Consider the following 23,620-nt stretch of genomic DNA (forward strand, 5'->3'; position numbering starts at 1 on the left):
TCTCTGCAAATTTCTAGTTTAATATGAAAATTCTAGGTATGATGGTTACACTACCCAAACTCAAAATGAGGCTACTAATCTTCCATAAAGTATTACATATATTTAAATCTGTAGTATTCTTGCATGAGGAAAAATACTGGAGGCATTCACAGAATTCTAGTTTTAGAAAAGATATTAGAAGTTAACAACAACAACAAAAAAGAAGTTAACTAGTTCAGCCTCTAACCCACATATCTAATTTCTTACAGTGGACACTCCACCTCTGCTCCAATGGTACAGCGATGGGTGCCACAGCCCATGGGGCCTCATTTTCCATTGTTGGTTAGCTTAAATCCTGCTTTAAATTTTTACCCTTTCATCTTAGCTCTGTTTACTTCTTATAATAAGCCTGCAAACATTTGCATATTACATACTGCTATCATCTCTCAGGCTGTATCCCTTTAATCGATCTTCAGACCTCCTTTCAGTCTTGGGTTGCCCTAGTTTTCATGTAGCCCTTAAAATACACACCCTAGAATAACAGAATACAGCAGCATTTCTAAAGGCCTGATTATTATTGCTTTAAATTATACAGACTTTGTAACAACCATTGTAAACTTTTATTTATTTTGCTTCATTTAGTTGTATGTGTTTTTTCAATGAATAGTTGTCAAGACAGATACCTTTTATTTTTGGAACTGATTTAAAAAAGACTAGATATACACAAGCAAACTGTCAAGGAACAGAAATGAACTGCTATTTATCAAAAAGAGTGAAAATGCCAATCACAAACTGGCAGAAAATAATTGCAATCTTAACCCACGCAGGATCTGTATCTAGAATATATAAAGAATTCCAATCCATGAAAAAAAAAAAACAGAAAAAATGGGTGAAAGATAAGAACAGACATTTCACAGAAGAAACACAAGTGATACCTTAACATGAAGATGCTCAATTCATTAGTAATGGGGTCATGCAAGTTACCATAATTAGAACTCATTTTTTATCCACAGGATTAAATAAACATTTGAGAGATTGCATGAGCTTTGGTGAAGATGTCATAAGGAAACATTGGATTATCTAACGGAGTTGAAGATGCAGCAGCCCATGACCCAGCGACATGAACATCAGCAGAGGCACAAAACCATTCCTGGTGGAACTGTTCCTATTCATGAAGCAAGAAAGTAAAAGCAACCCAAGTGCTCAAGGACAGGAGAATGAAACGTTTTGTACATTCACATAACAGAATGTGACACAGCGATCGGGACAAATGAAGTGCAGCCAGCTTAATTGTGAATCTAAAAAACAAAGCTGATTGAAAAAGCAATCCTAGAAAGATACTGATGGTTTCATTTCATTTAAGTAAGTTTCCAAAGTAGGAAAAACTAAACAATCTATTGTTTGGGATACATTCATATGGAGATAAAATTAAAAGGAAAAGCACGGAATAACAAACATGAAATTCTACAGTGCTCACTTCTGTAGGGGATAGATGGATGCAACTGGAAGGAGCATATGCGGTGACTATTTCTAAAATGGGGTGTGGATAGAGGATTCTCTTATTTGTCTTTAACTGTTCTTATATATCAGACACATTCTTTTTTTAAAAATTTTTATTGTTTTATTATTCATATGTGCATACAATGCTTGGGTCATTTCTCCCCCCTGCCCCGACCCCCTCCCTTACCACCCACTCCACCCCCTTCCTGTCCCTCCTACCCTCTCCATAACCGGCAGAAACTATTTTGCCCTTATTTCTAATTTTGTTGTAGAGAGAGTATAAGCAGTAATAGGAAGGAACAAGGGTTTTTGCTAGTTGAGATAAGGATAGCCATACAGGGAGTTCACTCACATTAATTTCCTGTGCGTGTGTGTTACCTTCTAGGTTAATTCTTTTTGATCTAACCTTTCTCTAGTTCCTGGTCTCCTTCTCCTATTGGTGTCAGTTACTTTTAAGGTATTTGCTTTAGTTTCTCCGCATTGAGGGCAACAAATGCTAGCTAGTTTTTTAGGTGTCTTACCTATCCTCACCCCTTCCTTGTGTGCTCTCGCTTTTAACATGTACTCAAAGTCCAATCCCCTTGTTGTGTTTGCCCTTGATCTAATGTCCACATATGAAAGAGAACATATGATTTTTGGTCTTTTGGGCCAGGCTAACCTCACTCAGAATGATGTTCTCCAATTCCATCCATTTACCAGCAAATGATAACATTTCATTCTTCTTCATGGCTGCATAAAATTCCATTGTGTATAGATACCACATTTTCTTAATCCACTCGTCAGTGGTGGGGCATCTTGGCTGTTTCCATAACTTGGCTATTGTGAATAGTTCTGCAATAAACATGGGTGTGCAGGTGCCTCTGGAGTAACCTGTGTCACAGTCTTTTGGGTATATCCCCAAGAGTGGTATTGCTGGATCAAATGGTAGATCAATGTCTAGCTTTTTAAGTAGCCTCCAAATTTTTTTCCAGAGTGGTTGTACTAGTTTACATTCCCACCAGCAGTGTAAGAGGGTTTCTTTTTCCCCGCATCCTCGCCAATACCTGTTGTTGGTGGTGTTGCTGATGATGGCTATTCTAACAGGGGTGAGGTGGAATCTTAGTGTGGTTTTAATTTGCATTTCCTTTATTGCTAGAGATGGTGAGCATTTTTTCATGTGTTTTTGGCCATTTGAATTTCTTCTTTTGAGAAAGTTCTGTTTAGTTCACTTGCCCATTTCTTTATTAGTTCATTAGTTTTGGGAGAATTTAGTTTTTTAAGTTCCCTATATATTCTGGTTATCAGTCCTTTGTCTGATGTGTAGCTGGCAAATATTTTCTCCCACTCTGTGGGTGTTCTCTTCAGTTTAGAGACCATTTCTTTTGTTGAGCAGAAGCTTTTTAGCTTTATGAGGTCCCATTTATCTATGCTATCTCTTAGTTGCTGTGCTGCTGGGGTTCCATTGAGAAAGTTCTAACCTATACCTACTAACTCCAGAGTATTTCCTACTCTTTCCTGTATCAACTTTAGAGTTTGTGGTCTGATATTAAGATCCTTGATCCATTTTGAGTTAATATTGGTATAGGGTATATACATGGATCTGGTTTCAGTTTTTTGCAGACTGCTAACCAGTTTTCCCAGCAGTTTTTGTTGAAGAGGCTATTTCTCCATCATATATTTTTAGTGCCTTTGTCAAAGACAAGTTGGTTATAGTTGCACACACATTCTTTTGTATGTAAAATATGTTCCACAATTTAAAACACAAACGCTCTGCTAAACTGAACTTCATTGGTGTTGGTTTGTCAGTTTAATCAGTCAGGATGATTTTAAATCCTGTTTCTACCCTCTATTTTATTATTAATGACTTCCTTTGTTACTTCATGCCACTTATAGACCAATAAACTATTTTTTTCTTCTATGTTACTGAAAAATCGCTTTAAAACAAACATATAGTGGGTAAGTGGGTAAGAATACTTGTGCCTCAAAGCAGCTCTGAGCCTGCCAAGTAAACATGATGGGCAAAGTTCACGTTCTTGAGTAAAAAAATTTATGGACAAGATGTTATTTGTTCAAAGTATACTGTGGGATTTGATCCTTTATGAATCTTGTGATGGATGAATGTGTGGAGACAGATGGTGACCAGCAGGCAACAGAGCAACACTGGAACGGGTAAACTGAGGGATGTACCATTTCAGAAGCCTTGAAAGAGCACACACAGTGGCTGTCCAGTGCACAATCTGTGTCCCTTCTACAACGGGTCTATTTAATATGGTGTACAATTGGTCATTTTTGTATTAATTTTTTTGTTAAATAAATTTTGTAATATTTAAAAAAACCCCAAACAAAACAAAACACAGACTCCAGAGACAGAATGATGTAATGCTTCATTTATCACTAGACTACCTATGCAAATTATACCAGTTATATATATATGTATATGTATACATATATACATACATATACATATATAATTATATATTATATAACAATATAATTATAATTATAATATAATAATTATAATTAATTATAATAATAATTATATAATATAATTATAATATATTATATAATTATATATTATTATATAATTATATATAATTATAATTATAATATTATATTATATAATTATATATTATTATATAATTATATATAATTATAATTATAATATTATATTATATAATTATATATTATATAATTATATTATATTATAATATAATGTTATAAACATTATAATATAATATTATAATTATATTATATTATTTATTATATATATAATTATATATAATATATAATATAATTATATATATTATATATAATATATTATATTATATATATTATATTATTATATAATTATATATTATATATGTATATGTATATATGCATATATATGTATATGTATATATATGTATATATGTATGTGTATATATATGTATATATATATATATATGTATCTAGCTGAAATAGAAAATTCTGGATCTGCTTTGAACTAGCTAAGGTTATTTTAATATTATGTGCATTACCTTCCTCATTCATAAAATGTGAGAATTAAAATTGTCTCCTTGTCCTTTCAAGTAGTAAAATTTTTTATTCCTTTAAGAAACTCTTAATAAATACTAGAAAAGGAAAAAATACATTCTTTTTGAAATCAGATTTCAAATTCCTTAACATGCAAATATCATCTTGTTTTTTAAAAACTGAAGCAGAACCTACATATAGAAAAGTATACAAATTATAAGTAAACAAATGATACATAAACTCAGATTTCACAGAACAACACCAGCACCAAAAAACTCCTCTCTACCCATGTCCATAGGTGTCCACTATAGTTTTACATCTTCTTGAAATAAATGTAATAAAAAATTTGCATTTTTATTGTGCAATATTCTTTTTTGGTATAATATTATGGTGTGAGATTCATTCCCAATGCTATTTTTTGCAACAGCTCATTCATTTTCATTATGGTATTTTATTAATTGAATGACAGAATTTTACTTTATTTTATACATAAGTATTATATGTCTATTTTATACATATATTTATAATAGACATTTGACAGAATTCCAGGTTCTGGCTACAAAGTTGCTGCAGAAGTATTTGAACATGTCTTTTGATTTACAGGAATTTCTGATACACACACACACACACACACACACATGTATGAGCTGAAATTGTTGGGTCATAGGATATATAAATATTCAGTTTTTGTAGATATAAGTTCCAAGTTGATGTATTTTACTAACCCTTAGTATTGTGTCTTTTTAATTTTGGCCATTTTGATGTATGTAGTTATATCTAATTGTTTAAATGTACAATGATGACTAAGAGGCTGAGGTCTTTGTATATGTGAATTGACTGTTTGGCTAGCCTCCATTATAAAAAACTTATCACAATCTTTTCTTTTAAATTGTGATGGTATTCTGATGTGTCACCTATAGTACAGCCCCAAGTTATTCAATCAAATACTAAGGTAGATGTTGTGACAGTATTTTGTGGATTCTATTAAAGTCCCCTATCAGTTTCCTTTAAGTAAGGGAGATTAAATAATCTGAGTGGATTTGATTAATTAAAAGGCCTTCAATTCAGGGTTGAGGCTTCCTTGAGAGAATGAAAAATTCTTCCTGTGGATACAAGTGTTAGCTCATTTCTGTGAGTTTTAGTTGGCCCTTCCTTATTGCCTACCCTAAAAAGTTTGGATTTGAAATAGTGCCAGGAATAGAGAACAAATTTACTGGAGAAACAGGTTAACAGGCAGGGTGGATCACCACCAGAGGCTGATCATCATGAATCTACAGTATGGTCAGCTTGCACAGCATGTGAACTCTGCTTCTTAGAAGCTGGCAGAGAGAAAGTGGGTATTTTTTTTTTCTGGGTAAGGAGGGGTTGTCTCATTGGTGCCAAGAAGCAAAATGCTGAAGATGTTGGCAGGATTACTGAAATGGTGGACCACTGAACCTAAGCTGGAAAAGGAGTAGAGACAGACAGCCAAGGACAAGCAAACAGAGAAAATAATGAGCTACAGAGCCCAGTGAGGAGGAAGACAGGAGACTAGCCAGAGAGGAGGAAGTGACTAGTACTGACTTTAGAAGTAGAGACGTCACAGATGCTGACAAAGTCAGGATATGATGAAGGGAATAGGTGGGTGGTTGAGATTGCTTAGTTACAGAAAGTCATTAGACATGGAAAGGGTTTGAGAGAGTGCAGCACAGTAGGCAGTCCACTCACATGAATGCTGAATGACGGCAAAGATTTCACACCAAATGAAGACTGTGAATCAGATGCCAAAGTCAGCTTCTTATTTTTCTTTTTTTTTTTTTGAGACTGGGTCTTGCTGTGTAACACAGCTGGCCTCAGTCTCACAATTTTCCTGCCTGAGTGTTTTGTGTCCTGGGATGATTACAGGCATGTGCCACTGTACCTGGCCAAAGTTATCTTTAAGGGGGGGAAACGACTTCAGACATCAGAGGTGGTCTATTGACTTGCTTGGGCTTCCCAGAATAGATTTTTCCTAGAGAGTTTTGGAAGTGCTAAAAGAGAGAAGATGCCCTCCACAATTGTCCTCTCTCTCTCTCTCTCTCCATATATATATATATATATATATATATATATATATATATATATATATATATATATTTTTTTTTTTTTTTTTTTTTTTTGGTGGAACTGGGGTTTGAACTCAGGGTTTCATGCTAACAAAGCAGGTGCTCTACCACTTGAGGCACACTTCCAGTCAATACAATTGTCACCTATAGACACTTCTATTGTGTGACAATAGAAACTGACCTGGCAAATAGAAGAGTAGGAAAGAGATGAATAAATTCTCACTGAACAGTAACGCATTATTACCAAATTATAATTCACTTGAAATGTTAGATGTTCAGTTTTAAAAGGAAGCTTGAATGACTTCTAAGTACTTAGTATTACTGGTATTGTTAGATTTTCTAAGTATAATCACTATATACTATAGTATATATTTTCTAAGTTCAATTACTATAGAAAGAGGTACAGACATATATACAAGTTTAAATATTTCTATCTCTTTAAAAACATGGATAAAATTCATTATATTTCTAGTGTTTCTTACAAAGACCCCTGAGAGAACTACTTCTGTTTAAGTGCCAGGAAAATATGGTTTCTCCAGAAGAACACTGTTTTATCAGAGAATGACAGAATTTTAATATGCTCCCCTTTAATGCATAAGCTACTTGGGAAACTATTCCTTTCCTAATATATATATTTTTTGGTTAGCTCCGAGTCTGGCATATGATATTTGCTAGTAACTGTTTATTATATGGTTTTAGTGAAAAAAGCATAGGGTTGGAACTGAGGCAGGCTAGGTTAGAGATAGTCTGGGACTGTTCCCCCACTAGCCAACAGGTGAGAGGAGCCAGGTGATGACGTAATGTCTCCCCACCTCCAAGTTCAAGGTGGTATAAAAACGGCCTACCAAGAGACCCTGGCCCTTTTCTTCTTGCCCTCACTCACCTGGTAGAAGGGGCGACTCCCTGTCCCTCAATAAAGCTATTCTATCTCACGCCATCCACGTGTTCTGCTTGGATTCTTCCATTCGGAACACAAGGGCCACGATCTTCTGAAAACACCGTTTGCCGATAACATTTGTGGTGACACTAGCCAGGAGCAACCAAGGGATGACATCCCAATATGCTATCTCTGCTAATACTTTTATTTCAAATCCATCTTTCTCTGTCCTCTGGTCCTGTGCCTCACTACCTGATGCTTCAGAACCAAACACTACTCACAGCTTGGGTAGTCTGGGCCCCTCATGTTGGGACGTTCACCGGATGCTTGGGACTCTTTTGGAGCCCGGTCAGATGCGCCGCCCGCTGATTGGCAGGGTGTAACATTTGCCCACAGAACTCATGAGCTCCCACGAGCACCGCAAGGCACAGGCTTTAAATTTAGCTATTACCTATACTACAGTCCTAAGTTATTCAATCAAATACTAAGGTAGATGTTGTGACAGTATTTTGTAGATTCTATTAAGTCCCCTATCAGTTTCAGCCTTTGCCCAGCAGCTTTCAGCTGGAAGGCTCCCAGTGCCTGAGTTGGCTGAAAGAGGAAGCACAAAGGCAAGGCAGCTCCGCGGCCGGTGGGAAGATCAGGGAGGCCTGGGGCACGGGGACAAAGCGGGCGATGGCCCGGCTGCCTGCCAGGACCACACGTGCTCTCTTCAGCTGTGGCTAGCCAAACCGCCTTCCTCCTCTGATCCACTCCCTTGTCTGCCTACCTGCCCCGCCCCTTTGCCCTAAACCACCCCATCCCAACTTTCCCTGCCTCTTTGGCCTACAGGGGTGGCAGAAACACTCAACCCAAGGTCACATTCCCTTATCCCAGGGCTGACAAGGACTTGTCTGCTTATTTTAGCCAAAGATTCTAAATTCCATTCAAAGGTAAATCTAAATTAACATATAGGTTACACTTGTGAAGCTGTGCTGTTGATTGCTTCTGTCTTTAAATGTTAAATGCATTTAAATTCTCTTAATTATGTTTTCTAAAATTAAAAGCAGTGCCATTCAATTAAGGATTTAACATTGGTCACCCATTAAGTGTATCTGTAATAAAAACCATTATAACTTATTTAAAATTCACTTACTCTAATGGTAAAATTTAAAGGAGAAATTTATTCTATTAGTAAGATGTCATCTTTTTACACTAAAATAGAGCTAATTAATGTTATTCATCATAATTATTATTCTAAAATTCGAGATACAATAAACATTTAAAAACATCTTAACTTTAACTGTTTTCTGCTGATAAAATTAGGCTTACTTACAGCCAAGAGGTTAAAAAGAATGGGTCCTTATGTATAGGTAATAGGCAATTTAATCAGAGGCTTTATTCTTAACAATTATTTTTGTTTTAAAATTAATAAAACTTTGTTCTCTATAGCTCAAAGTAATATGTCAGATTCTAAACTTGTTTAGGGTCATTTCCAAACTGTAGCTCTGTAATGGCCGGGTTCTACAGGTTTGGATTCTTGGCTTTCTACATAATAACAAAGCCCCTTTATGAGGAAATTCAGGATCTAATTATAAATACCTGCAACAAACTGGACACTAATATAGCCCCTCAAAGCTTACAGGTTTACTGCCATTTGCCCCAGCTCTAGTAATCCTAAATTTAAATAAGCCTTTAAAACTAAAAAGGCAGAATATTATATTCAAAGAGAAAAAGTTCTACAACTTATGACATTCTGCAAAACTATCAAGTGATATCACATCCAAGGAGGCAACAAAACCTTTTAAATCCCATCTTAGCTTGCTTCAATTTGGTCTTTTCATTAGCATGCCTACTGACACCTGTGTCTTATTGTCATTTATTCCTACAACAGATGCTATTTTGAGCCTGTATGTTGCATGTAATATGTCTGTGTGTTCTATGTGGAGACCCTTTGGAGAGACCATGTGGTCACAAGAAATGCTGCTACCATGATGAAGCCACCATTTGTTCAACGCCATCTTTGCTGCTTCCTAGGGATGGATGACACCATTTTACCATCCTCTAGGAAAATTACAACTAAATTGTGGCTTAAATCCTCTAGATTAATAATAATATAGTTTTTACACATGTTGTTTTTAATGTATTGGTTTGTTAAGGATTGGGCAAAGGTAGTGTGTTTGTATTGGAGAGCTTTTATAAACTACTTAGGAATCTAGCTGACTAATCTACTAAAGATAATGCAAAAAATGGTTTGTTTAATAAGAGTACACTCTATGCGCGCTTATATTCTTTGGCATGTGTGGGTCATAACATCTGTGTGTGTAGATGTCTTTAGGATGGTTCTTAAGCTACTTTTATAACGTTAATATGTACAACTGTCTCAAAAGTTATCTAAAGTTCTAATCTCACCCAGGCATAACTATCCTCTGCTTGAGGATAAAAAATATGGACAATAATTTCTGTTTTATTCTGTCATGAGTGTAGTTTACATTTAAATCTTTTATAATAAGGTTTATTGACCCATGTTTTCTTGTAGGTTGCAATTATACAAAGATGTTTCAATTCAACTTAGGGTATAAGGTTACTAAGAGTTTTATTAAAAACAGTGCTATCTAAATTCAGGTTTTTACAAAGTTTGTTTCAAGATACAAATTCAGGTCTTAAAGCTTGTAAAATTATATATGTGTGATTGGGCTGGCTATATTTTAAAGTTTGCCTAGAGAGTTTTCTAAAGTCAAACTTTAAGGTACTAATGTGTATTTAAAAATTGGGTTTCTATTTTATCAAAATAACTATCAAGATTTTTTGGTGTGCAGGCTGATACAAAATTTTACCAAAACCAAACAAAAGCTCACCCTCTAGATGAGATAATAGAACCTTAAGTTTTTAGGAGTCTACAAAAAGCTAAGTAATCCTAAAACACTAAATTATGCACATCATTAACTCCCAATGACTGAGCCTGTTATTTTTGGGCTCTAGGGGCTACGTGCAGGTCAACAACTCTGCTATGGGTCCCAAGTCATGCTGTTAGTTAACATCAGCAGTCTAGGATTAATTTCTTAACAACATCCAAGCCATTGCTCTAAGTCACTGGGTCTCCTAACTTTATGCTTACCCCCTTATCTCTGTTTCTGTATCTAATCATTCAAAACATTAATCTTAATTGGTTTATTATTAAAAAATATGTTCCCCCATTTTTCTCAGTTTACAAACTGACTACAACCACATGGCCTAATATGAAAACTGACCACCAGTGATGGGTTTGTATCAGCCAGCCAAGTTTACCTTGGATTTCATAATTAATTCTGTACTGGTTACAACATTTCATCTTAAGATATTTTCCTTTTAACACTCAACAGATTGTCTTCCAACATATTGTTATCTTTTCATTTTACATGTTGTTTGGTATCGCCTCTTTGCCCAGAGCATAATAGTTCAGATGTTTTAATAGTTGGGTCAACATTTAGGATCAGCATCCCATCTTAAAACCCTCACGCAGGGATGGAAGAGACAGGCCCTTAGGAGAATGGGTGACTTGTAAGAAAAGGAACCCTGCCAACTCGCTTGTTCCAGACATGTCTGGCAGAAACAGTCAGAGGTACCTGTACTGAGGCTTTCAAGGTATAAGAAGGACGAGTAGGGGATCTTGAAAGCTCTTGTTCTTTCTCTCTGAAAGGGTACTTTTCCTCCTTTTCTTTTCCTCTCTCTTACTCTCCACCAACCAGCATAGGGAGTTCCATTCCTTGTGCGGGGTGAAGGGGTAAATGGCTTTTCCTCCTTCCCTTCTCTCTCTCTCTTTCCACCAGCTGGCAAAAGGGAAGCCAACTTACTCACCTGGCTGTTCTTAATTGCTGGGAGATGCTTTGATCCTACCAGCCAAAAATAAGATGACTAGTTCTCTTCACGGACCACTTAAAATTATTTACTATCCTTTAAATCCTGCCTAAACTCTAAGGTATTTTTCTAATAACACTAAAAAAATACTGCTATTGCCTTGCATCTAAGTGTTACAAAATCATTTACAGGGCTAAAAATCTATACATGTAAACAGCTATAGTTCTTTTATCTAAGGTACAGTCTGTCTAATAAAGTCTTTCATATTCTGCTTTTTATAACAAATGCTAAAAGTTCTGCCATTGAGGCCTGCCATCTGTTTGTCAGCTAAACATTGGTTTACCTGACATCTGCTCATCAAATAAATATTGGTTTATTTGACATTGGCTAAACATTGTTTTATATCTATGATATACAATTGAGCACCAAAACAGGGGCTATTTAAAATTACTGACACTGCCTTTCCCTAGCCATTGGAAAATTTAGGGTGTTTAGTACTGACAACCATTAACTTGTTACTCTACCTAACCAACATTTGAGGTTTAAGCTGTAATTAACCATGGTTACTTTGACATCATAGTTCTGAGCCTTCAAGATCATTTACAGACAAGCCCATAAAAAATGACTCTGACAAGTGCTTTCTATCAACCAGGACAGACGTTCTTTTTATTTTATTATTTATTTATTTATTTATTTATTCATATGTGCATACACTGTTTGGGCCATTTGTTCCCTCTGCCCCCACCCTCTCCCTCTCCCCCCACAGACATTCTTAAGTATTGAGGTCGTTTTGTATTTTCCTTGTAAAGCTGTGTAACTGTTACTTGCTGAATTTACACAATTTAAAGGTATTGTCACATCTCCTATGGGACAGACAATTGGATTAATTAAGCCCAGCCTAAGAGCCATTTTTAAAATAAGTCTCTTTGTCACTCAGTTTGACCAAAAAGTTTGCATTTGCACTGACTTCTGATCTGTTCTATGTGTTACTCCCCTGCTTCTGTGGGACAAAATCTGACTTTCTGGGCTTTCTGGGGGAAGCCACTCCAGCACCGAGAGTCAGAACTGCCAAACTGGCAAACTATTCAGAGGTGACTGTTCAGAGAAACAGTTAAGTGGATGCAACCCCCAAGTAGTCAGTCTTTCCCAACTTTTTAGAGGAACAAGTGGTGTTCAGCCACCCAAAACATTTTAAAAGGACGGCACAAACGAGGTGACTTCTGTAGATCCAGATGGAGCCAGTTATGCCAGACCGCTAAAAGTAACCAAAGCTGAGAGATTTTAAAAAGGGGGCTCTTATGCATGCACTCTAATATTTAAGCCTTCTAAGCTTCTGGCAAAAAGCAAACTCATGTCTTTGGCCAAGGCCTTCTGTTTAAGCAAAAGCAATATAAATTTCAACAGTATCTAACTTTTGCCAGGGGACACTGTGAGTCCTCTTTCTGTACAGAACGGACTCGTTAATGTTTACTTTCTCATTGGACTAACACCTGCCCCCTGATACACCTGGCCCCTAGTGTAATCAGCCCTTAACTGCCCACTAATATGACAGTCCAAAATTGAGGTCCATCTGAGAGTTAAAATAGCTATAGATATAAACACCTGTAGGCAAAGTAACCATAAGACTCTGTCACTTTTCAGAATTACTTTATCCTTCCTGCCACACCTGGCAGGGCCCCTTCTGATGCTCCTATCATTATTGATGTTCAGGTCATACCTTCTAAACCAGATTTATTTCTTCTAGGATAAAAGCCTTTAAAAGCCAAACCATGACACGGCAAGGCTGTCGACTTCCAGAGGTAGACAAGATGCCCATAAGCAATCTTGACTGGGCTGGACAAAGATTCAGACAATAAACACCACTGTTCAAGTCCCCAGGGACAATGATAGGAAAGGGGCAATATTCCTGATAGGTAGGGTCTACTGTCCCTTGTCTGCTCAAAGCAGCTACCGAAGATGGACCACCCCCACAATAGTTTTGAATATTGTTCCCTGGGGGAGTTTGAGGCAGCTAGGTTAGGCATAGTCTGGGACTGCTCCCTGTCTTGGCTCAAGGGCTCCTCCCCCTAGCTCATAGGTGAGTGGAGCCAGGTGATGACGTAATACCTCCCCATCTCCAAGTTCAAGGTGGTATGAAAACGACCTACCAAGAGACCCTGGCCCTTTTCTTCTTGCTGTCACTCACCTGGTAGAAGGGGCGACTCCCCTTCCCACAATAAAGCTATTCTACCTCACGCCATCCCGTGTTCTGCTTGGATTCTTCCATTTGGAACACAAGGGCCAAGAGCTTCTGAAAACACCATTTACCAATAACAGAGCCATAGTTTTCTATTAACATGCCAGTTCTCCTATTTATGAGCTCTTGGCCTCAGGCAATTCTGTGTCCTTTGCAAAATGGGGCTTTAAAAATGCTTACTTCTCAGGGTTATTATAAGATGTAAATAAGACACAAATGTAAAGTACTTGTCCTAAGACTGGCAGAGAGTAGAAACTCAAAAAGGAAACCGTTATTCTTTATCATTATTTATTTTAGAATAATTTGTATGATACTTTCAGTTTTTGGAAGTGTCAAAATTAAAGTTTCATTGTGAAATGACTTGATAAAAAGAGAAACTTTTAGTGAAAGAAAAAAATTTTTAAGTCTAGATTTTTGTAGATGAGCACTTAAGACTTTTATGCAGTCTTTGATTTAACTTTCCATCTGCTGATGTGTCAGTACAATTTAAGAAAAGTCTGGGCATGTACTAAGCGTCAGGCATCATGAAGACCTGGGGATACGGTGAGAATTACAAAAACTGTCTTTCAAAGCTCATGAGCTATTTGAAGAAGACTTTGGATATTAAATTTTAAACTCACCCTCTGTATATGTATTAACACCTCATTTATACCTTGGGAAAAAGAAGACAGCTGCTTTTCTGCCTCCCTCCCCTCCACACCCCAGTCCTAACTCTTTCTCAACAGGAGACCAATTCCTACTGGCAGGGACATTTCTGGGCTCTGGTCCAGTCCCTAAGACTGGCCACTAAGGGCAATAGCTTTCCATATAGAATTTCAAAACAGTTTCAGGCAGTAGTATCATTTTTTTCCCCACATGAAAACAGAGGTAAAAGCAGAGCTGTCACACTTTTGGAAAGGGATGGGAGGATTAGGTACATCTACTGTTAACTTAAAGCAGTTTAGTAATTTTAAAGAAAAATACAGAAATATGCAGTAACATTGATTCACCTATTTGGGATAATTTAAACAATATTTTTCACTGTTCTCACCTTGACAGAAAATTTGCCTACAATAGTAATGACAGAATAACATTGGACAAGAATCAATCCCATTCCTTGACCCACTTTTTAACTAACTAGAGAAGTTGTGGGCGAAAATAGGGGCTGGAAAGTTTCTTTAGCTGACACAGGCTGGATCATTCTATTAAAAGCTTCCGCTACAGATCAAGTTATAATATCAAGATAGCTAAGTTATCTTTATAAAGCTAAGTTATAATTTCATATTAATACCTATACCATGTACATTACCATATATCAATAAGGAAAATTGCTCATGAACTAAAAAGTGGTACATTTTAAAACCTACAAAAAGGTACAAATTTATTCTTACCTGTGGCCCTTGCATTTTGGCACAGTGTATTATTCTCTCTTTTCCATGAGGGAACCAGTTCTTCTTTAGTATTTCTAAGATGCACAGACTGATAACTTTCTTCATAAACAGGACTTCTTTGGGTGCAATATAACATCCCATCTTGTGGGGCAAACATTTGAGCACTGCTGAAATGATTTGATTTTGCTAAGGTTTGGCACTCAGAAGAGACAGACAGTGGAGACGGCATCACAGTGACCAGGTCAGAGCAAGCATCCGAGCATGGAGGACCACTTTCCTGCATCCACAGATTCATACTGGGTTCTGTTGGAAGCATGAATTTTGAATTAAAACAGCTATGTGTAATGATGTTTTGAGAACTTTCTGGCATTGTGAATTGACACTGAGACATTTGTATACTTTTACTGCTTCTAATATTTGGTGTTGATTTAGGCAGAGGATGAGGTATAATGACTTTCCCCTGAATTTGTGCCAGTGCATTGGCTCTGCTTGCAGACTGTGGCTGGATGGGGCCTCGTCTGTTCACATCTAGGAAGCCTGGGTGCACTTTTGCAGAGCCTGTTCTCCTACTCACTTTTGCTCCACCTCTGTGGGGAGCGCCTCTCTTAGAATCACCGTCATGGACATGGACTTTGCTTTCTTCTTTCTTGGAGGCTGGCCAGGCTTGTTTAGTCAAGTTATAACCTGAAGGTATAAAGCAGTTCAAAGGCACAGGGGCTGTTCCAATCCCTCCTGAATCAGTGGCATTTTCAGAGCTGGACTCAGCCTTGGGATTCTTCCTGTCAGCACAAGCAGGAACACTAGCCATGCTGCCACGAGCACCGTTCTTAAGGTGAGACTGTTGAGACCACTGTTGAGTCCTTCCTGTTCTGTTCTCCACTGAACTGTGTTCTGTATCACCAGTTTCATCAAACCACCTCAGTTTTTTAATAGTCTTTGGCGTTTCTGCACCTTTTTCTTTTTCCTTTGTTAATTCAATACTATCTCTGATGGCTGCTGCTTTTTGATTTCTGAACTTAAAGCCTTGATTTATAATTAGCGCCTGTAGATAACTATGTTCATATTTAGATTCTTTCTTTAAAATACTCTTCAGAAACCTCACACCATTTCGCTCATGAATGTTGTATTTCATTTTTGTGCGCTGGTCAAGTAAGTCATAATTAGAAATTACGTGAGACGATGATGTTTCAGCTATTTTTCCATTTTTTTCTTTTGAATCAGGATTTTGAAGTACACAGGCAGCTTGAATACTGTCTGAAAATAAGGGCAACTCTTCTTTATTACAATTAAAATATCTTATCTTTTCATCTTTAACATCTTCCAACTCATCTAACTTGTCAGAACACTGAACTGGGTCAATTTCTTTTAAGAGAATATTGTTCATTGCTATAGGCCTAGCTGATTGTGGGTTAGATGGCAAAACTAAAGAGGTTGCCATGGGTACAAATGAAGTAGGAATGGAAGTAGTTCTGTTTTCTGGAGTTAATTCAGATGTCTCTTGGTAAGACACTGTGGTCACGTCTTGGGTTAGAGGATGTGGAGTGGTCCAGGCTTTGCTGAATTTCTCCCTTTCCAGTGCCCCGGAGGTGGACTTACCCGTCCTCACAGTACTGGTTTCAGAAGTCTTTTCCTTCTTTTTATCTAGTGCAACTATGGGTGAACTATACACAAAGGCGACAGAATTGCTGGAAGTACCTGTGGCTGTCTCCACAGTTCTACTCAGAGTAGATGAATTTTGTTCTGTGTTATTAAACCGTTCCCACGAAGGTAGAACACTAGGCTTACTTAAGATATCTGAGAATGACGTGACAGACTGAGTATTTTGAGCATCTAAATTCATGAGCCAATTGTTTATATGCTGAGCTTTTGAGAACGACAGTTTATTTTCATCAAGGTAGTTTACATTAGTTGACTGCAGGTTTGCTGCTTTGACGGAAATACAGTCCTGCTGGACTGACACAGGCGGCTCATGGCTAAGTGTCAAGTATAGCTCTTCACGCTCTCCAGCCTCAAGACTGTCCAGACTTGAGAGGGTTTCAGAATTGGTTATCTGATTAACTTCATCGCAAAATTTCTGGGGAAAAAAGAATATTGTTTATGCTTTAGAACTTTTTAAATGGCAAGATTAATGACTCACACCATTGTTACTATGTTCAATTCTCCTTGGCATACAAGGCAGAATAATATGAATATAAACTGTATAGGTGTATTATAAATAATACACATCCCTGGTACTTCTCAGAGTAAAACACAAGGAGGTAACAAAGACATAATAAAATATGTTTGATTTAATTTTAATCCCTAAACTAACTACTCAATTATTTTAGCCAAAATTATAGCTTAGAAATAATTTTCTTATTGCTGTTCCATTTAAAGTATGGAGTTTCTTGAAGGTTTCATAATAGCAACTGAAACTGAAAAACAGTCATTTACAAATTCTATCTTTTCCTGAAATATTCACTGGACTTGAACGAGACTCCTAAAATCTCCATGACCCTAATGTCAGCTTCCTTTTCATAAAATGAATCTGTGGTCTAGAGTAAGGCTTTCAGTTCTGGCTGCTTGCTGGAGTCACATAAGGAGCTTTTATAGAAACGGCCGTGCTGAGTCCTACTGACCCAACACTGAATGGGAGCCACGCACTAACATTTTATTTTAAAACTCTTGGTATCATATGGATTTAGGGTCAAGAACTAGTGATTTTATACAATGACTCTTTTTGAGACTCAGCACAGTTAATTTTCATAAATTCTAGACATTATCATCACTATCTTGCTAAAATTTCCATGCAAATTATCAATCTTCAACAAAAATTCATGATCACTCAGAAGTATGGTAAAATATTTCTGATTCTCACACATCTCTAGAATGCATTAATATGTATCATACATATAGAAATAGGTTCCAAGAAGAGGTTAAATTGTAAATCTAGTCAAGAAGTTGAATGAAGTCAAAGTTAGAAAAATATTCTCTTAATATTTATTACAAACCCTAGAAAATTTAAAGATTCTGGTATGAGATAAAAATTCATTCTTCTGTAGCCCAAAAGGTAAATCAAGAAATCAAGGAAATAAATTACAGGATAAAAAGTCATATATTGCTAGTATTTACCCTTTGCTATCACATCCTCTACACTCTTCTGGGGTTTTTATTGGCAGTACTAGGGTTTGAACTCAAGGGCTTTATGCTTGGTAGATGAGTGCCCTACAACTTGAACTATACCTCTTTTTGCTTCAGTTTATTTTTCAGATAGAAACTCACATTTTTGTCCAAGATTTCCCTCAGACTGAGATCCTCCTCCTACCTCTTCCTCCTGTGTAGCTGAGATTATAGGCATGAACCATCATGCCCAGCTTGCTTTTGAGGTAGGATCTTGCTAACATTTTTGCCCAAGCTGATCTTGAACCTTAATTCTCATGTCTCCACCACCCAAAAAGTTGGGATTACAGGTGGAAACCACCACACCTGGACTTTCCATACTCTTCTTAAAGTGACAGTCACTTACCCCAATCAAACGAGCACAACTACTTCAATGCCTTTTTTTTTTTTGGCAGTACTGGGGTTTGAACTCAGGGCCTCATGCTTGCTAGGCAGTTACTCTATCATGTGAGTCACTCTGTCAGGCCTTTTTGCTGTTGGTTATTTTTGAGATAGGGTCTTGCTTTATGGTCAGGCTGGTCTGGATCGGGCTATTCCTATTTGTGCTTCCTCGTGTAGCTGGGATGACGTTGTACGCAGTCAGTGGTTGAGAGGGGGTCTCCTGAGCTTTTTTGCCTGGACTGGCCTTGAACCTTGATTCTCTCTGCCTCCTGCATAGCTGGGATTACAGGCTTGAACTCAACTGGAATTGAATTATTTTAATTGATAATTATAAGGAAACCAGGCTCCTTGTGAGATTGCATATAGTGAGACACAGAAATCTGAGTTAGAGTTAGTATATATAAAATATATTTATATATACACATAGATATGTATATATATATGTATATGTATACACACATATATGTATAATGTCCATCTTAAGATTTCTGTTTGTATAGGTCTGTGATGGTCTTATCTCCTGAAGCAACTCAAAAAGGTGTATTACATCCAGGTGCTAGTGGCTATTTTGGGAGGCTGAGATTGGGAGGATTGCAGTTCCAGGTCAGCCCAGCAAATAGTTCACAAGACCCCATCTCCAAAATAACCAGAGCAAAATGGTTGGAGGTGTGGTTCAAATGGTAGAACGTCTGCTTTGCAAGTGCATCCTGAGTTCAAACCCTAGTCTAACAACAACAAAAAGATGTAAGATGTTTGGCCATTTCTTATTTCACAAACTGTACTTTTAAAAAAGTGTTATCGCCACAGAACAATGAAACATTCTGATCAGCTTCTCAGGCTTTGCTAGTCACTCTAGTGGCCTGTCTGCACGTACATAATGTTCCCCCAGCCTTATTTGATTCTGAAGTGCTTTGTGTAGTGTTTTATGTTACACAGTGCACCCAACCTCATTTGATTTTGAGGTGCCTTGTGCAATGTTGTAAGTGTGTGTGCCTGGACCCTTCTTGGAGCTTGTGGCATCTACTGAATTGACGTATTTATAATTTTTTAATCAAAGTTGAAACATTTTCATTCAGCCATGGTTTCTTTCCCCTCTCTCTTTGTGGGATTTTAATGAAGTACAGGAACAAGTAGGAAAATCTGCTGAAACACCTACATTCATTTCTGCAAAAAATAAATGCCTTGCTAGGGATAGACTAGAACATCACTTTTAGTTAATTATGCTACATTTCAATTAAGAACCAAATATGCACATCTATTGTAATTTTCAGATTGCTTTGTGTAATACAAGCTCTGATAATGATACTCATACCACACTGAACTTTCAAATAGCTTTCATGGTCATCAGAAAATAACATTCATAAAGCACAGTTGGTGAAGTAGGAGATGGAAAAAGAAGAACAGAAGGAGCAGGAGGAAAATGGGTAAAAGGTAAGGAGAAAGCTAAAAAGGTTTTCTCCAGTGTCTATGATGAATTTGTGCTGATTCCTTAGTTCCTCTCATGGCCTGTGCTAATGACAGACATTTCTTCAATGGAGAACACTTACAGGTGGGGCAGGGCTGGAGGTATGGCCCAGGTGACAGAGCTCCTGTGAGGCCCTGAGTGCAAACACCAGTCCCCCCCACCCCGCCCCACACACCACCGAAAAAAAAAAAAGCAGGGGAGAATTATTACTAGGGATTAAAATGTGAAAACGTATTATGGTTCATACTTGCAAACTGCTTAAGTGCTGATCCTCTAGGAGTTTCTGAGTTTCTTCCAGTTTAAGCTGGAACACATTTTTCTTGGTAGTTAGTAGTGTCATGTTGTTTTCCTTCATTTCTTTATCACAATTGATTTTGGATAAGAAATGTTGCTGATGCTTGTGATCACTTTTTGATGATTCTGAAGGCAAGGCAGAATCTACAGCTCTGTGAACCAGTCAGAAAAAATTTTGGTACATTTAAATAAAATTACTTGTTTCTATAGATATATAATATGTGCACATATGTCCAGATCGTCACATATAAGGATATTGGAGAAATGTATGGCTATATTAGAAGGGGAATTTGAAGTAATCAATAGTAGAACAGAAATGGCTGTGAGATTACAGTGCCAAAAGGACTTTATAAATCTCATTCTTCTATCATTTAGCATGGGATGGAAGTAATTCCTGTAAATGTATAGTTTGTTCTTAGTTCTTTAGGGGGATTCACATACGTATGATAATACTGCTCATTATCCTTTGTTCTGAGTTGAATGTCATGACTAATTCTTGTAACTCCAACTCTTGGTTGAAGATTCAAGCAGATAGAGACTATGAAAACTGCTTGTCAGGGTAGGCAGGAATTTCTTCCCTACCAAACTATGTTTGGGAGTTTTGCCACTTACTTAATGAAAAGTGTACACATTGTTTTTAGTTTTTTTCAGGAATATAATCAGAAATATAAGCTTAGTTTTCATGCTACAGAAAGGGTATCTTTGATATACCTTTTAGTGTGCCAAATATCACTCTCAAATTATCAGTGTATTACTTCATCTTCTATTAGAATTTTGTATCATCTGGAAACCAATAGCATGTTAAATTTCAATATTTATTCAAAGTGAAAAGCAGAGCTAAGGGAGACTTCGTAGGGAGGATGGGATGGGTTGAGGATATTACATAGCAGTCTGCTTGCTGTAGTAGGGCCAGTGGTATGAATCCCAAGGGCATTTATTACTGATTTGGTTCAATTATTCTCAATTCAATGAGGATAAAATGTTTTGGAAGGTGACACATGGCCACATGTGACACATACCTATCTCCAATACCCATATATATCTTTATTTGGACAGATCAGAATTGTCAAAACCAATGTTAACTAGATTTCTAACTATCCCTTTGTTACAGAGAGATCAGAGAGAGCCAGAAGGTATTTAATACGAGTTCCTGAACATTGAGAATATGTGTCTGTCTCTTCCTTTTATACTTTCCTATTCCGACATAATCCTTCCCAAACAAAACAAAGCTAAATCTACAAAATGTCTAATAAACTCAATTCATTTACCTTTAAAGTTGTCGTCTCTCAACTGTTTCTTCTCTATTCCTTTCTTCTCTACTCCACTTTCTTCTCTTCTCTTCTCTACTTTCTTCCCTCCAATGAGGGGGATTGAAGGGATGGATAGGAATAAAAGGAGATGGGGAGGTAGAAATAGAGGGAGAGTGAAGCATGGGAGGAAAGGAAGAAGAAAACATAAAGGAAGAGGAAACGGGAGAGACTGGAGAAGGAAAAGATAAATAGGTTGGAGGCAAACATGGAGAGGGAGATGAATGCAAAGGAGAGGGCAAAGGAGGGATTGATGAAGGAGGTAAGGATGGAGAAGTAGAAGAGGAAGGTGAGGGAGAAGAGGGGATGGATGAAGAGGAGGAAAACACTATAGATGGTGAAGGAGAGGATGTGGAAGTAGAAAGTGAAGATAAAGAAGAGGATGGAGAATGACAAGGTGGTGGATGGGAGAGAACAGAGGCAGGAGGAGAGTCTCCAAAGGGCTGGGACTGGTTTGACAATGTTGTGGCTTGTGGAAGAGATTGTTGAACTGACTGAAAAGGATCCAATCTAGCAGGATGTTCGGGGAATGGATTGATATAAGAGAGAGTGGGGACTGGTTGATGAGGGGGATGACTGGATAGACAGGAAGGCTTCAAAACAGGGAGAGCTTCCAAAGGGGTTGGGGAAACAACCAATCGAGCTGGAAGGGAATGACGGATAAGGGCAGGCATTAGAGCAGCTGGGGTAGAACGCTGTGCTGGGTGGACATGCTTGGGTCTGAAAGTTTTATAAAATAGCTTGTTCTGTGACTCAGGAGCAGGAATAACTGGAGAACTTCGGGATAGGCAAGGTCGATAGTCAGGTGGATCAGAAGGAATGGGGGCTGGCAGATGGGGGAAGCTGTTAGAATAGCTAGAAGTAACTGGGGCTGGAGGGTGAGGAAGATACTTGATTGGGTGAGACAGAAGAGGGGCTGGCAAAAATGTCTTTGGGAGAGAAGGGACAGAGGGCAGGGTATGGGTCTGGTGAGTGGGAGAAACAGTTGGGTAGCTAGGAAGAACTTGGGAATGGTGGGATGACAGTGGGGCCCGTGAAGGAAACAGCTGATCAGATAAGTAGGGATCAGGTGTAGAGACAGCTGGACAGGCAGGAATGGATCTGCACAGGTGGAAAAGCATTTGGACAGGCAGGTGGGAAGAGCCTTAGTATGACTTTTTAAAAATTGTACTGGGTTGCCTCTAGGCTTTTGATTTATGTCATTTTTGTCTGTCGGGTCCATGCATGATCTTCCATTGCTTAACTAGGATCCTTTCACATTGTCTGCCACTGAGTCATGCACATAGCCTATTCAGGTTCCCCTTTACTTATTCCTTGTGCTTAGGGTATTTTCAGAGGTGTGTTAGTCATACAGATACATGAATGTGGCTTGGAAAATCTAGTCTAGATCACAGGTACAAAGGGCAATAAAGGTCAAACAGACAACTGCTCAGTGCTGGCCAGACTTCTCAGGGTAGTGTGTGGCTTGGAATCAATGGTCTCACCACAAATACATGGATATTGGAGATAGATAGCTAATAACAACACTTGTTTAGATCAAGTATTTAACATGAGAGAGAATATACCCTCTTTTACCCCTTCGTCTACTAGAAGGGTCAAGTAGATTAGCTTTGTGATAGGATTTGGCTGCGATAGGAGGCTGATTATGTCCTTTTAATTTTAGTCCCTTATTAATATTCTTATATCTCATTTTTTCCTGAAGCAGTTTCTATGTTCCTGAGAACACATTCTCTGTTTTTCTTGAGACTTAAGTATGAAATGCTCTCCACTTCTTTATACATTTTTTTTCTGTCTAACATTACCAGCATCTTGCCTTTTTTTTGAGGTAGTGGGGATAGAATTCAGAAACCAAATCTTAAACCATTTTTATCTACTAGTGACGCTGTTCATATTAGAACAATCTGTCATAAGTACTGATAACACGTCTTTGGAAACTGTTTCTTGGCATTTCTTTATTCTTTAACCCATTTTAGTTTATAGTCTAGTGAAAATATATTTAATTTTTTAATGTGATAGTTTATTAATATTTGTTGTTTAATTATGTTTGCAATAAATATAAATATTTCCATTAACCTACTACCCAATCCTCAATATTCTAATATCTCATATTTGCAGAGCATTTATTGTTTACAAGGCATTTTCTATTTTTTTAATTAAAAAT

At 37.4% G+C, this 23,620-nt stretch overlaps 2 protein-coding genes across 4 annotated transcripts in view; one reads left to right on the forward strand and one right to left on the reverse strand.

The window, feature by feature from the left end:
• The window catches only part of Cep126 (centrosomal protein 126), a 69,047-nt gene that overhangs the window by 14,287 nt on the left and 31,140 nt on the right, over nt 1–23,620 (reverse strand). For 2 of the 3 annotated variants that reach the window (XM_074066840.1, XM_074066841.1), the window contains 2 exons: nt 20,106–20,304; nt 14,854–16,927 (listed from right to left, as the gene is read on the reverse strand). In XM_074066840.1, coding sequence (XP_073922941.1) covers nt 14,854–16,927; nt 20,106–20,304 — 2,273 coding nt within the window. Of the gene's footprint in view, nt 1–14,853; nt 16,928–20,105; nt 20,305–21,420; nt 21,951–23,620 lie in introns of those variants that run through there. The other variant, XM_074066842.1, reaches the window with a different exon arrangement.
• Angptl5 (angiopoietin like 5) overlaps nt 15,559–23,620 on the forward strand; it is a 67,910-nt gene continuing 59,848 nt past the window's right edge. Inside the window, exon 1 of the mRNA XM_074066844.1 lies at nt 15,559–15,685. The gene's annotated coding sequence lies outside the window, so the exon portion shown is untranslated. The remainder of the gene's footprint in view (nt 15,686–23,620) is intronic.

Source organism: Castor canadensis, chromosome 2 (assembly GCF_047511655.1).
Source record: "Castor canadensis chromosome 2, mCasCan1.hap1v2, whole genome shotgun sequence".
Lineage (NCBI taxonomy): Eukaryota > Metazoa > Chordata > Mammalia > Rodentia > Castoridae > Castor > Castor canadensis.